General features: G+C 40.1%; 1 protein-coding gene across 4 annotated transcripts in view; it reads right to left on the bottom strand.

Annotated features, from left to right (window-relative positions):
• Positions 1-15054, bottom strand: part of LOC115260031 (glutamate receptor ionotropic, kainate 2-like) — an 882928-nt gene that overhangs the window by 380855 nt on the left and 487019 nt on the right. For all 4 annotated transcript variants that reach the window (XM_062845093.1, XM_062845094.1, XM_062845095.1 and 1 more), the window contains exon 4: positions 11925-12014. In XM_062845093.1, the coding sequence (XP_062701077.1) occupies positions 11925-12014 (90 nt within the window). The remainder of the gene's footprint in view (positions 1-11924; positions 12015-15054) is intronic.

Raw genomic sequence — 15054 nt, 5'->3', positions numbered from 1 at the left:
ACTTCTGAAAATATAGTCCCTGGAGGAATATCTCAATCAATTCCAACATGAATCTTTGAAGGAACCACAGGAGATATTTCTGACGGAGCCACAAGAGCAATTCAAAAAAAAGTGGTTAGAATTTCTTCAGGAATCCCAGAAGGACTTCTTTATAGATTTTTTTTGTTGAATTTCTGTAAAACTCCATGAAGAACTGTTGCAGTAATGCTGCACAGAAATTCCTGAGGAAACTCCTTAAACTCTGAAGAAGTATTTGAAGATATTTTTGAAAGAATCCCTGACAGAATGAATGTCAGAGGAAATCCGAGCGAGAATTTCCGAAAGTATAGGGGATAGACAAAATGATCGGGACAGGCAAAATTTTCACTTTTCAAAAAATGTTCAGCTAGCTGTAACTTTTCGAAAAAAAGCATTAAATATTCTCAATTTTTTACTGTAAGTTTATCAACTTCATCAACAATATATAAGTCATGTATGGTCACAATTTCATTGCAATCGGTGCATTGAAATCGGAGACATAATAGCTCAAAGTTGACTATAGGATAATTTTACCTTTTTCAAGAATCTTTATAAGTTATAAAATAAATTATAACTTCGTGGAGAATAGCCCGATCTTTCCCAAATTTGGAGTACTGATACACAACTAGTTGATGAACTTACAGTAAAAATTTTGGGAATATTTAATGCACTTTTCGAAAAGTTACAGCTAGTTGAACATTTTTTGAAAAGTGTAAATTTTTCCTGTCCCGATCATTTTGTCTATCCCCTGTATCTTTGATTTTTCCTTAAGAAATCTCAGAGAGTACTTTCGAATGAATCTCTAGAGAAATATCTGAAAATAAAACCCTGGGAAATTCTTGGAGGAATCCGAGCCTTCATCTCAGCAGGATGAAGAACTGCTTAGATATCTATCAGGAGAAAATCCTAGGGACAGCCTTGGGTGGAATTCCTAGAAAAGTTCATAAGGTAATCTTTAAGAAAATTCCTGAAGAAATCTTATATAAAAAATAAAATTAGACAATATGGAAGATTTTCTAATGGAGTCGTGAAGAAGTTTCTGAAGGAATTTTGAACTTTGATTTTCTGAATGAATCGCATTTCTGAAGCAATTTGTAGATATACACATTCTGCAGGAATTCCTGTAGGAATACATGAAAAAATTGCTTGGATAAACTTCTGTAAAGATCACTTCTGTAAAGATTCTTTGATAAAAAAAAAACTAGATATTTCTGAAGGAATTCGTGCAGAATATTTCTAAAAAATTCTCAAGGAATCCATAGAGCAATTTCTAGAGATATCCTTAAAAGAAATGCAGGAGAAACTTTTGGGGAAATATATGGAGAAATATGTGGAGGAAATCCTGAGTAAACCTTTTTATGAACTCCTGGATGAATTCCTGTAAAAGTAACTGGGCACATTCTGGTGAGGATTTTCAATTAAATTCTCAGAGAAATTCCTGAGCAAAATTCTGGGGGACATCCAGAAGAAATACCTGTACGAATTTTTGAATAAATGTTCCATCTATATAATATCTATATAATAATCTTTGAAAAAAAATCTGAATCCCGGTAGAAATTTGTGAAGTACTCCCTGGAGAAATCTTCGGAAGGTTTCCCAAATGAATCCCTTGAAAATTCTGAAGTAATCCCTGGCGGTGTTTCAGGAGTAACTCATGGAAATCTACTTTAAGAATTCCCGGATAAATTTCCGGTGAAATTCTCAAGGGAATCTCTGAAAGAAATTTTCTGGAAAAATCCAAATCCAAATGTATAAAGGTATCTCATAAAGAATTTCTGAAGAGAGCTACATGAGTTTTTCTCAAGAAACACTGGAAGAATTTCTGAAGAAAACGTTGGAAGAATTCTTTAATGAGTCTGTTGAAATCCGTGCAGAAATTTCTGAAGAAATTCTAAACTATTGACTTTCTGAAGGAATCGCTGACAGTCTTTCTGAAGAAATTCAAAGATGGTTTTCTAAAAAAAACTCATGTAGAATTAAAAGAAAAAAAAATATGGAGACATTTTTAAGGAAACCCATGGAAGCTTTTCTAGAGGAGTTCTTGGAGGATCCTTTAGAGGGAATTCTGGCGAAATTTACAGAGAGATTTCTGACGAAACCCATGGCATATGTTACGAAAGAAATCCGTAGAAGGCTTTCTGAAATAATATTATTCAAAGATTTCCTAAAGAAATCTATGGAGCAACTGCGGAAGGGATCCATGGAAGGTTTATGAAGGAGTTCTTTAATTAATTTCTGGGTTAACCTCTAAAAAACTTTGGATAAATTTTTAACAGTAGGAGTAATGCCTGAAGAAGTTTGAGGAATGGCAATTTTTTTCTCGAAAATTTTCTAAATCACTAAACGATTTTGGAAAAATTCAAGCAATCCTTGCAAAATTTTACAAAAACACCTTTAAAGGTATTTTGGAAGAAAAGCTAGTGAAATATCTATATGAATCACTGTAAAGAACTCTAAAAATCTCTGGAGAAAATTTTTGTATGATCTTTGATAGATTTTTGAAGAGCCCGCAGAGTTATTTCGGGAAAGTTTGAGAGGTTGGGCGTAGGGGAAGGGAGTTAGTTTTTTAAACTTCAAGAGCTGGATACTGAATGAGTAACTTAGAGTTACCTGAATGACGCCACTTCACTGATCATATGATTTCTTGCAATAACATTCGGAGGGATTTGCGGAAAACTTCTGAAACAAAATTTCTGGGTATTTAAAAAAAAAATACCAAGAGAAATCCACCGCTTCTAGTGCTGAACAGAACGGAGTCCTCTCGCAGTGCAAAACGGAGTGATTTATGTGCGACCGACATCGAGAGTTTTGTATCGATTGGCAAGTCGTCGTCGTCGTCGTCATCGTCGTTGTGCACCAGTTTTCCCGAGGAAGGGCGGCTTGCTGCTACCCAGGAATAATATCGAGAAACTATTGAGACGCGTGGTTCTCCGAAATCATCATTGCAACTGTGAGCGGAAGCGTGTGATTGATTCGAGTCGTCTTCACCGTTGTTGCTCTGCTGCTTCAGCGATGTTGGTCGATTACCATTGACGACGACGACGACGACGATGGTGGAATTCCGTAACTATGGGCGGGCATGAGTAAAGCCGAGAATCGTTGCGAAGGATTTACTTATCACTGAGCACATGGCTTCACTTCGCAGCTGTTGTTACCGGCATGGTTTTGTACATAGTGCGTTGCCGCTTACATTGCATTGATTGCTGTTGTAGTTGGAAGATAGATTATGGATAGGAAGGGAAGTCTGAACTACTACTTATGTGATCGGCGAGGTGAATCAGTTCCGGATTGCGGATTTTTGAATTATAGACAAACGCTAGTATGCAGACGCGCCAACTTGGTCAAATTATTGGGGGGGGGGGGGCAAAGCCTGTTTTTTTCTAGTTTTTTGTATGGGAAAATTTAAAAATCGTCAAATATTGGGGGGGGGGGGGGCAAACCTATGCTTGCCCCCCCTAAGTTGGTGCCTATGCTAGTTTGTGCAAGTCTGCATCAACGGCGACTTGAGCTTTGCAGACTTTCTTTTGTTACCAAACAACACTTGAACACTTGAATGTTACTTTGCGTTTTCAGGAACTGAGATCTCTTTATTGATTTAGTTGTGGCCAAATGTCATGGATACTCTCCATCAATTGACGTGATTTAAATGATGCTGTTGAAGCTACAATGACATTAATCATACATACATTTATTTGTTCAACATCTCTAAGACAAGACATAATCAACAATAGTACGCCACAATACTCAGTTTGTGGCTGCCGCTCTCCATCCTAGGTCGCGCCCAATGCTCGTCAAGTTACGCTCCACCTGGTCCGGCCCATCGTGCTCACTGCGTTCCACGCCTTCTTGTGTCAACCGGATCAGTTGCAAACACCAGCTTTGCAGGGTTGTTGTCCGGCATTCTTGCAACATACCCTGCCCACCGTATCCTTCCGGCTTTGGCCACCTTCTGGATGCTGGGTTCGCCGTAAAGTGCAGCGAGCTCGTGTTTCATCCTTCTCCACCACACATCGTTCTCCTGCACACCACCTAAGATCGTCCTTAGCCCACGTTGCTCGAATACTCCGAATGATTGCAGGTCCTCCTCGCGCATGGTCCATGGCTCGTGTCCATAGAGGATCACCGGTCTTATTAGCGTTTTGTACATGGTGCATTTGGTGCGCGGGTGAATCTTTTTCGACCGCAGTTTCTTCTGGAGCCCGTAGTAGGCCTGACTTCCGCTGATGATGCACCTCCGAATTTCACGGCTCACGTTGTTATCTGCCGTCAGTAAGGATCCAAGGTAGACGAATTCCTCCACCACCTCGAAAGTATCCCCGTCTATCGTAACATTACTACCCAGACGGATCCGGTTGTGTTCAAAACCGTTCTGAACTCTTCGTCGATCCATTCGTTCCGTCGATTCCGTTCCACGTACCCGATGGTGCCCTCGGCTGCGTCGTTGATGGTTGCTTCCGTTGTACTCCAGCATTCCTCTAGAGGGGCCTCATCGAGCTCGCCCTATTCTGGCAACGCGGCCTCGAGATTCTGCGCGTATGCTGAGGCGACATCCGATTGCTTCAGTCGCTCTAGGTTGTACCGTGGCGGTCGCCGGTACCGTACATTGTTGATGACGGAGAGTTTTGGGTGCAGTTTAACCATCACCAGATAGTGGTCGGAGTTGATGTTGGCGCCACGGTAGGTCCTGACGTCGATAATGTCGGAGAAGTGCCGTCCGTCAATCAGAACATGGTCGATTTGAGATTCCGTCTGCTGTGGTGATCTCCAGGTGTAACGATAAGGAAGGCTGTGTTGGAAAAGGTGCTACGAATGGCCATATGTTTGGAGGCGGCGAAATCAATGCACGCTAACGCCGCTCAGCACTAAAGTGCATAATTTCCAGACTACACCAAAAATGTGTAACCCTTGCACATTTACAAAATCAGCTCCAGTGTCCGCAAAATCGTTAAATTCGCAAAAATTTGTGTACGCCAATCTAGCTATGTTTACTAGTGACCTTGGAAAACAAAAAAAAAAATCAACATTTCGCATATAGACGAGTGTACGAGCTGTTTTTTGAGAATGTGTAACTGTCACACATTTTTGTGTGGTCTGGAAATTATGCACTTATGAGTAGGTCTTACACATTTTAGTGCTGAGCAGTTTTAGCGTGTGAGTCGTAGGCCGTTTTCTTTCGTTTGTTGGTGGGCGCTGAACTTACCAATCGTCGGTCTGAATTCCTCCTCCTGGTCTACCTGCGTTCATATCACCTATGATGATCTTGACGTCGTGGCTTGGGCAGCGATCGTACTCGCGTTTGAGCTGCGCGTAAAATGCGTCCTTGTCATCATCAGTGCTTCCGGAGTGTGGGCTGTGCACGTTTATCATGCTGAAGTTGAAGAATCGGCCTTTGATCCTCAACCAGCACATTCTTTCGTCGATCTTCGCGCCTCTGCATATCACCCATCACGATGAAAGCTGTTCCCAGCTCACGTGTGTTGCCGCAGCTCTGGTAGATGGTATGATTATCTCTAAACGTTCGCACCATGGATTCTGTCAAACAACACACCTCCTGCAGCGCTACGATGCCAACCCGCGGTTCTTCAGTAGATCGGCGAGTATGTGGGTGCTCCCAATGAAGTTGACAGATCTGCAGTTCCATGTACCGAGTTTCCAATCGCAAGTACTTTTTGTTCGCTGGGGTCGTTGCCGTTGGTCTCGGTTCGTACTATTCTGTTGCTGGTTTTCCGTTATAATGGGTTTTACGGCTTGCTCGTAGGGCCTGACATCAACCCCCCAGTTTCCGGAGGACCATAGTGCACAGTTCATGGAGATCAGTCGCTGTTGTGAGCCACTTCTCCTGGAGAACAGACGCTCAGGTTTACTGAAGCAAAGCCCCCCCCCCTCTTCCCTGTCAGCCTACGACCGAAGTTCCCACCGGGGATGGTTACCCGATCTTCCCTAAGGTTGCTCATAGTTTCCGGCCGGTACCACAAGGAGGTAGGAATAGGAGTTGCTGGATAGAGGCTAGTGGATTACAATGGGATCTGTAGTGCGCAGCATACTCAGCCTTTACCGTGCCCACCAACTACAGGGGATAGACAAAATGATCGGGACAGGCAAAATTTTCCCTCCTTAAAAAAATATTCGAATAGCTGTAACTTTTCGAAAAGTGCATAAAATATTCTCAAATTTTTACTGTAAGTGGATCAATAAGTTGTTTATCAGTGGATAAAATTTGGAAAAGATCGGGCTATTCTGCACGAAGTTATTAAGATTCTGGCCGAAAGCCGACTTTGAGCTGTTATATCTCCGGATTCAATGAACCGAATGCAATGAAATTTTGACCATTTACGACTTATATAATGAGCTCTGAAAAACGTTTGACACAATTTTAAATTCTAATAATTGAAGGTTATGTTGTTACTTTCCTTCAAAACATGTTTATATTAAAGACTATTAGAGGGAATTTAAATAAACTATAATAAGCATCTTGAATTTTGAAACGATTTTGAAGTTTTAGAAAATTTGTTTTTTTTTACTAGGAAAATAAACTAATCGTAATAATTTTCTTTCGTATAAAGAATTTTAAGTTGTGTCAAAAGTTTTCATAGTTTATTATATAAGTCATACATAGTCAAAATTTCATTGCATTCGGTTAATTGAACCCTGAGATATAACAGCTCAAAGTTGGCTATCGGATAATTATACCTTTTTCTAGAATCTTTATAACTTCGTGCAGAATAGCCCGATCTTTTCCACATTTCGTCCACCGATACACAACTAGTTGATAAACTTACAGTGAAAATTTGAGAATATTTGATGCACGTTTCGAAAAGTTACAGCTTGTTGAACATTTTTTGAAAAGTAAGAATTTTGCCTGTCCACTCATTTTGTCTATTCCCTGTATGTTATATTATCAGTTTCCAAACGCAAATTTCTAAGCTTTCCCAAAATTAAGAGTCTGATGAACCTGGAATCTAAAAATAGAGTCCGATTTCCACCTTCAATGCGACAGTAATATGGAAGCGTAGCCTTCAATTACTCTCACTCTCACTGAGTCCCGTGGGTATAGGGGCTATCTGCTGGGACTGGCAATCTCTCGATCAGAGTTCGATACCCGCTGGGCGCAATAGTTGAAAACGTGGGTTTTACATTATGAGAAACTTTTTTCAATTGTTTTCAATTGCTGACAACGTCGGTAAAGTAGATTTTTACTGTTTTGGTAGATAAAATGGCTCTGAACGATAACTAAATGATAACAAAACCAGTTATCATTCAGCTGTATTTTTTCATGTTGGTAATTACATGTATTGTATAACAAAATATTGTACAGGGGATGGCCAAAATGTTGGGGATAGGCAACTTTTTTTCTCTCACAAAAAAATTCAACATGCTATAACTTTTCGTAGAGAGCATCAAACAATCTCAAATTTTGACTGTTTATCAACCTGTTATATGTGCATTACTGGTACAAATTTGTGCTAGATTGATTAAACTTTCGCAAAGTTATAACCGTTCGGGAGAAACACTATTTTTTAGACAACTCATTTTTGAGCTGTCATATCTCGGAAACCAGTGAACCGAATTGAATGAAATTTTGAACGTACACTAACAATATACAGATGCTTCACAAACCATTAAAACATAGTTAGTTTTTGAACGTTGAAAAAAGTTATCATGGATTGACACTTTTTGGATTTTTCTCGAAAAAAGGTATTTTTTTACGTCAATGTCAATAAATTTTAGTGTTGATGTCCAAAGATTTTCCACTTCTGTTCTCAAGTTATCTCTAATCAGATATATTAGAGCCTATTTAGATTGAAGAAAAAACACATTTAGCAATTTTTGTATGGTATTGTAAATTTGACTTATTTTCCTCTATATGGGTAAAAATTTCAACCCGGTATAACTTAATTCGTCGTGAGAAAATATTACATTTTATAACGTCGTATTAAGTATTAATATATTGTTTATAAACGTTAAAAAGTTCATTCAATTCGGCTCACTGGTTTCCGAGATATGACAGCTCAAAAATGAGTTGTCTAAAAAATAGTGTTTTACCCGAACGGTTCTAACTTCGCGAAAAATTATTCAATCGAGCCCAATTTTGTACCAATCATGCACATGTAACAGGTTGATAAACAGTCAAAATTTGAGATTTTTTGATGTACTCTATGAAAAGTTACAGCATGTTGAATTTTTTGTGGGAGAAAAAAAGTTGCCTATCCCAACCATTTTGGCCACCCCCTGTATAACACAACTAGTTATCAACTTGAACTCAATGATAACTTAACTTCTTATCATGTTGGTATTCGAGCAATAAATTTCCTAACTAACCAGGGCTGATGTCGTGTGTTGAGGTTATCCCCAAACACCTCAAGCAGTTGAAATGCTAATTTACAGTCTAAAGCTTTTGAGCAGCACAGCTTATGCTATTTCAAGGCAGTTATGCATTCGAACTGCTTATGTAGGGCAGCATGCATCTCAAATGCATAAGACACGTGCTGCTGTACGGCTTATTTAAATACTTAGTGATTACCTGGGTACAAAACACACTACACTGCTTCGTTACGAGTGTAGAACTGAAGGCCTTAACCACATAATACTGAAAAGTGACCTCAGATATCTCTGATGCTCTGGAAACTTCTCTCTCATGGCTGGCACTATGTGTATGAATCAAATGGGCAAACTCTGATGTTTGTGCACTTCTGTTGATATACCACTTCAAACTCAAACCATATTTCTCAACTTCAGAATAGTTCAGATGATCCAGGATGCCTCTATGATTAGCATACAAGTATCATATGATTAAGCTGATCTTCTATGCTATGACTACCAAAACGCACTATACCAAGTTTGAAATGCACCCGATGCGTTATTACGGGTGTAGGTATAAAGGCCTTAACTTCAGAATGATTTGGATGGCCTAAGGTATCGCCATTGATGTGCAGTTAGTCTTCCATACTTTAATTTACATCTATGGATCTAATGAAATCAGTTGTGATATTCATACACTGATTTGATATACTATTACATGCAGGGCCGGATCTAAGGGGGGCCAGGGGGGGCAGGGCTCCGGGCCCCCACATTTGAGGGGCCCCACAAAACTTTGTGTGGTTGCAAATATTAACTTTATTCTTCATGTTGTTCGAGTACTGTTCGAAAATGAGGAAAAAAGTTTGTGCTCATCTTTCCGAGAGGCCCCCACATTCGCTTGGGCCCTGGGCCCCCAAAATGCTTAATTCTGGCCTGATTACAGGTAAAGGCTCTACAATCAGAACTCCAGAGCTACTTTAAGTTGCCTAGATCATTACCAGGTCATGACTACCATCGGTTCATGTTGAAAATGTATATTTGAATGTAATTCATCAAGTTCAAGTGATTTAAAAAATAAACACAACTATTGGTATTCAGTAGACAAAGTTCAAAACTTCTGGACGTTTTGGATAACCTGGAGATCTATATTACAGCTGTAAAAGGACATAAATCATTTTTGTTTAACAGCCCCAACCCAAACAAAGAATATTGCGCAATTTTATGGAAAACGTCCAGTAGTTTTGAACTTTGTCAACTGAATACAAATAGTTGTGATTATTTTTCAAATCACTTGAACTTGATGAATTACGGGTAACTCTCGCTAAGACCGTCCCACTATTTACACCATGTCTTCAAATATGTTTACGATGGCGATTTTCTGAAAGTCCTACCCAAAAAAGTAAGAAAAATGCATTTGGTTAATCAATTTGATGGACCCCACGTTAGTTAGAGCCACAACCATTTTTGCGGACACCTCGATTTGATCAATTATTGGCTCATTTAAACCGTTATAACTCAAAAGTTTCTCCAAAAACCACCTCATAACAAAATGTTGTTGAAAAGAGGAAAGATAGGGCTACTATTTACAGTTATAAAAAAATGTGTCGGCCATATTGATTTTGGCCGCCATCTTGGATTTTTATACCAAAACTGTTTTTTTTTTGCCATGTTGGCAACCGCCGATTTTCAAAATTTTTGCGTCAATCGAAAGCGGGGACATTTTTACACAACATATCAAAAATTTAGAGATGTATCTTTTTCCTATCAAAAGTTATCTGCACTTTTGTAAATCCTGACACTTTAGCGCACTAGGCCAGGTGCCGGTTGTTGTTTACATAAATGCAGCGTTATTTCATAGTGTTTACACACATTTATTTGAAATCTGAATCCACTAATGAAAACTTGAAAGTTTCAACTTTTCAAAACACCAAAAAACTTCAAAAAGCAATGTTCGCATCATTGAGAAACAGTTAAAAAAGGGAACGAACCTCCAATTTTCTCTAATTTGGCTGCAGGTGCCGTTGTGTATGTAGGCGTATTCTCTGATGCTGTTGGGTGTCGTTGCCGGTGCGCATGGAAATGTATGAAGAAAACGTGCCATGATTAACAAAAGTGCAGATAATTTTTGATAGGAAAAAGATACATCTCTAAATTTTTGATATGTTGTGTAAAAATGTCCCCGCTTCCGATTGACGCAAAAATTTTGAAAATCGGCGGTTGCCAACATGGCAAAAAAAAACAGTTTTGGTATAAAAATCCAAGATGGCGGCCAAAATCAATATGGCCGACCCATTTTTTTATAACTGTAAATAGTAGCCCTATCTTTCCTCTTTTCAACAACGTTTTGTTATGAGATGGTTTTTGGAGAAACTTTTGAGTTATAACGGTTTAAATGAGCCAATAATTGATCAAAATCGAGGGGTCCGCAAAAAATGGTTGTGGCTCTAACTAACGGGGGGTCTATCAAATTGATTAACCAAATGCATTTTTTTACTTTTTTAAGGAGAACTTTCAGAAAATCACCACCTTAAACATTTTTATAGACATGGTGTAAATAGTGGGACGGTCTCTAATAAAAAGCAGACTCGAGTGAAGAACAAGTGGTGTACACTACATTTGCAGCTATATCTCCGAAATGTTCTAGCATAACATAATCTCCATATATGGATATGATAGTACAACTAATCCCCTTGATAAAAACATTTTGGATTTGAAAATCCACCCACTGGCACTGGGTCAAACGCTATGGGTAAAACTATGAAAAAAAAGTTGTCCACATCCTTTGCGGGTTAATTGAAAGCTTCCTCTGCCAATGATCGTTTTGCATATATTCACCGTGTGACAGGCACGAAGTTACTCTATGCCCACGGGAGTCAAGGATATTCCCTTTACGAAAAGTTCTTGGACCGACCGGGAATCGAACCCTTCACTCTCAGCATGGTCATGCTGAATACCCAAGCCTTTACAGAAATACTTTATAACTATAGGGGCCCTATTACTTTGGTAAATCGGAGCGGACCTGATGGTTAGAACACTTGACTATCACGCTGAGGACCTGGGATCGAATCCCACTTCTTACAAACTCACAAAATGTGGGTTTTTCCATCGGCAGGGAAGTAAAACGTGGGTCCCGAGATAAACTAGCCAAGGGATAAAAATCTCGTTAATACAGATAAAAAAAAAACTTTGGTAAATGGGTATGAATGCTGAGAACTATTGCAGTCATAAAGTGTGTTTTCCAGCGTATGCTAGTGAAGGACAACTTATGCAAAGGACTTGTCATTTCTAGTGAATTTGACATTGAAGAAAAATAGTTCAATATTTAATGTGGTGAGTTTATTCTCACTTACGTAGAAAGCGAAAAAAAATCAATCCATTCAGTAGAGCTTGCAGCTCCAGGTGAAAAGCTAAGCGATTGTAAGTCCCACGATACCCCATCGGATCACCATAGTGAACTTCGCAATCAACTATCATCGCCATCGACATTGTGCATGCAGGTACACAGAGATAGAACCGCACGGATGCCTTCGTAGCAGGATTGTGTTAATCAACTCTACCCACCTCTGCTGCTCTGGTAGAAGGTACAACCAACGTACTCACTGACTCACCTTCGATAGTGTGCTCGGGTGTGGATAGAGGTTCACCAGGCAACTCTCACGCCGCAGTCGATAATCCCAGCGTGTTTCCAGGTGTGGAATCTGAAAGAGGATGAAAGAGAGAGAGAGAGAAAAAAATGAAACGTGAAATTGTTTAGTCACTGGAAATCATACCAGGTGCTACATGCACCTGGGGGACGCGGTGTGAAATGGGTTGTTTGGGGGATCCTCAAACTCTCCACAGAATTCTCACGAGATTCTGTACAATCTATGCAGAATTCTTAGAGAATTTTCTACAGAACCATCGCAGTCTTCTCTACAGTATCCTCTCAGGATTCTCTACAGAATCTTGTCAGGATTCTCTACAGAATTTTCACAGGATTCTGTAAAGCCAGATTCAAAATTCTGGCAGTATTCTCTACAGAATCCAGGTAGGGTTGTCTACTGAATCCTGGCAGGATTCTCTACTGAATCCTTCCAGGATTCTCCACAGAATCATTGTAGGATTCTCCACAGAATCCTTGTACGATTCTTTATAGAATTTTTGTAGGATTCTCTACAAAATCCTCTTGAAATTCTCTACAGAATCCTTGCAGGATTCTCTATGGAATCCTAAGAGGAAGCTCTGCAGAATCCTAGGAGTATTATCTGAAGAATCTTAGGAGAATTCTCTACAGAATCCTAGTAGGATTCTCAACAGTATCCTAGGAGGATTCTCTACAGAATCCTAGGAGGATTCTCTACAGAATCCGAGGAGGATTCTCTACAGAGTCCTAGGAGGATTCTCTACAAAATCCTAGGAGGATTCTCTACAGAATCCTAGAAGGATTCTCTACAGAATCCTATTAGAGAGAATCCTACAGAGTCCTATTAGGATTCTCTACAGAATCCTAGGAGGATTCTCTACAGAATCCTAGGAGGATTCTCTACAGAATCCTAGGAGGATTCTCTACAGAATCCTAGGAGGATTCTCTACAGAATCCAAGGAGGATTCTCTACATAATCCTAGGAGGATTCTCTACAGAATCCTAGGAGGAATCTCTACAGAATCCAAGAAGGATTCTCAACAGAATCCTAAGAGGATTCTCTACAGAATTCTAGGAGGATTCTCTACAGAATCCTAGGAGGATTCTCTACAGAATCCTAGGAGGATTCTCTACAGAATCCTAGGAGGATTCTCTACAGAATCCTAGGAGGATTCTCTACAGAATCCTAGGAGGATTCTCTACAGAATCCTAGGAGGATTCTCTACAGAATCCTAGGACGATTTCCAACAGAATCCTAGGAGGATTCTCTACAGAATCCCAGGAGGATTCTCTACAGAATCCTAGGAGGATTCTCTACAGAATCCTAGGAGGATTCTCTACAGAATCCTAGGAGGATTCTCTACAGAATCCTAGGAGGATTCTCTACAGAATCCTAGGAGGATTCTCTACAGAATCCTAGGAGGATTCTCTACAGAATCCTAGGAGGATTCTCTACAGAATCCTAGGAGGATTCTCTACAGAATGCGAGGAGGATTCTCTACAGAATCCTAGTAGGATTCTCAACAGTATCCTAGGAGGATTCTCTACAGAATCCTAGGAGGATTCTCTACAGAATCCTAGGAGGATTCTCTACAGAATCCTAGGAGGATTCTCTACAGAATCCTAGGAGGATTCTCTACAGAATCCTAGGAGGATTCTCTACAGAATCCTAGGAGGATTCTCTACAGAATCCTAGGAGGATTCTCTACAGAATCCTAGGAGGATTCTCTACAGAATCCTAGGAGGATTCTCTACAGAATCCTAGGAGGATTCTCTACAGAATCCTAGGAGGATTCTCTACAGAATCCTAGGAGGATTCTCTACAGAATCCTAGGAGGATTCTGTACAGAATCCTCGTAGGAATCTCTACAGAATCCTCGTAGGAATCTCTACAGAATCCTCGTAGGATTCTCTACAGAATTCTTGTAGGATTCTCTACAGAATCCTCGTAGGATTCTCTACAGAATCCTCGTAGGATTCTCTACAGAATCCTCGTAGGATTCTCTACAGAATCCTCGTAGGATTCTCTACAGAATCCTCGTAGGATTCTCTACAGAATCCTCGTAGGATTCTCTACAGAATCCTCGTAGGATTCTCTACAGAATCCTCGTAGGATTCTCTACAGAATCCTCGTAGGATTCTCTACAGAATCCTCGTAGGATTCTCTACAGAATCCTCGTAGGATTCTCTACAGAATCCTCGTAGGATTCTCTACAGAATCCTCGTAGGATTCTCTACAGAATCCTCGTAGGATTCTCTACAGAATCCTCGTAGGATTCTCTACAGAATCCTCGTAGGATTCTCTACAGAATCCTCGACGGATTCTCTACAGAATCCTCGTAGGATTCTCTACAGAATCCTCGACGGATTCTCTACAGAATCCTCGTAGGATTCTCTACAGAATACTCGTAGGATTCTCTACAGAATCCTCGCAGGATTCTCTACAGAATCATCTCAGGATTCTCTACATAATCCTCGTAGGATTCTCTACAGAATCCTCGTAGGATTCTCTACAGAATTCTCGTAGGATTCTCTACAGAATTCTCGTAGGATTCTCTACAGAATTCTCGTAGGATTCTCTACAGAATTCTCGTAGGATTCTCTACAGAATCCTCGTAGGATTCTCTACAGAATCCTCGTAGGATTCTCTACAGAATCCTCGTAGGATTCTCTACAGAATCCTCGTATGATTCTCTACAGAATCCTCGACGGATTCTCTACAGAATCCTCGTAGGATTCTCTACAGAATCCTCGTAGGATTCTCTACAGAATCCTCGTAGGATTCTCTACAGAATCCTCGTAGGATTCTCTACAGAATCCTCGTAGGATTCTCTACAGAATCCTCGACGGATTCTCTACAGAATCCTCGTAGGATTCTCTACAGAATACTCGTAGGATTCTCTACAGAATCTTCGCAGGATTCTCTACAGAATCATCTCAGGATTCTCTACATAATCCACGCAGGACTCTCTACATAATCCTCGTCGGATGCTCTACAGGATTATCGTAGGATTATCTTCCGAATCCTTGCAGGATTGTCTACAGAATCCTCTCAGGATTCTCTACCGAGTCCTTGCAGGATTCTCTACAGCATCCTTGTAGGATTCTCTACAGAA

Source organism: Aedes albopictus, chromosome 1, assembly GCF_035046485.1.
Source record: "Aedes albopictus strain Foshan chromosome 1, AalbF5, whole genome shotgun sequence".
NCBI classification, from domain to species: domain Eukaryota; kingdom Metazoa; phylum Arthropoda; class Insecta; order Diptera; family Culicidae; genus Aedes; species Aedes albopictus.
This window is presented reverse-complemented; position numbering and strand designations above follow the sequence as displayed.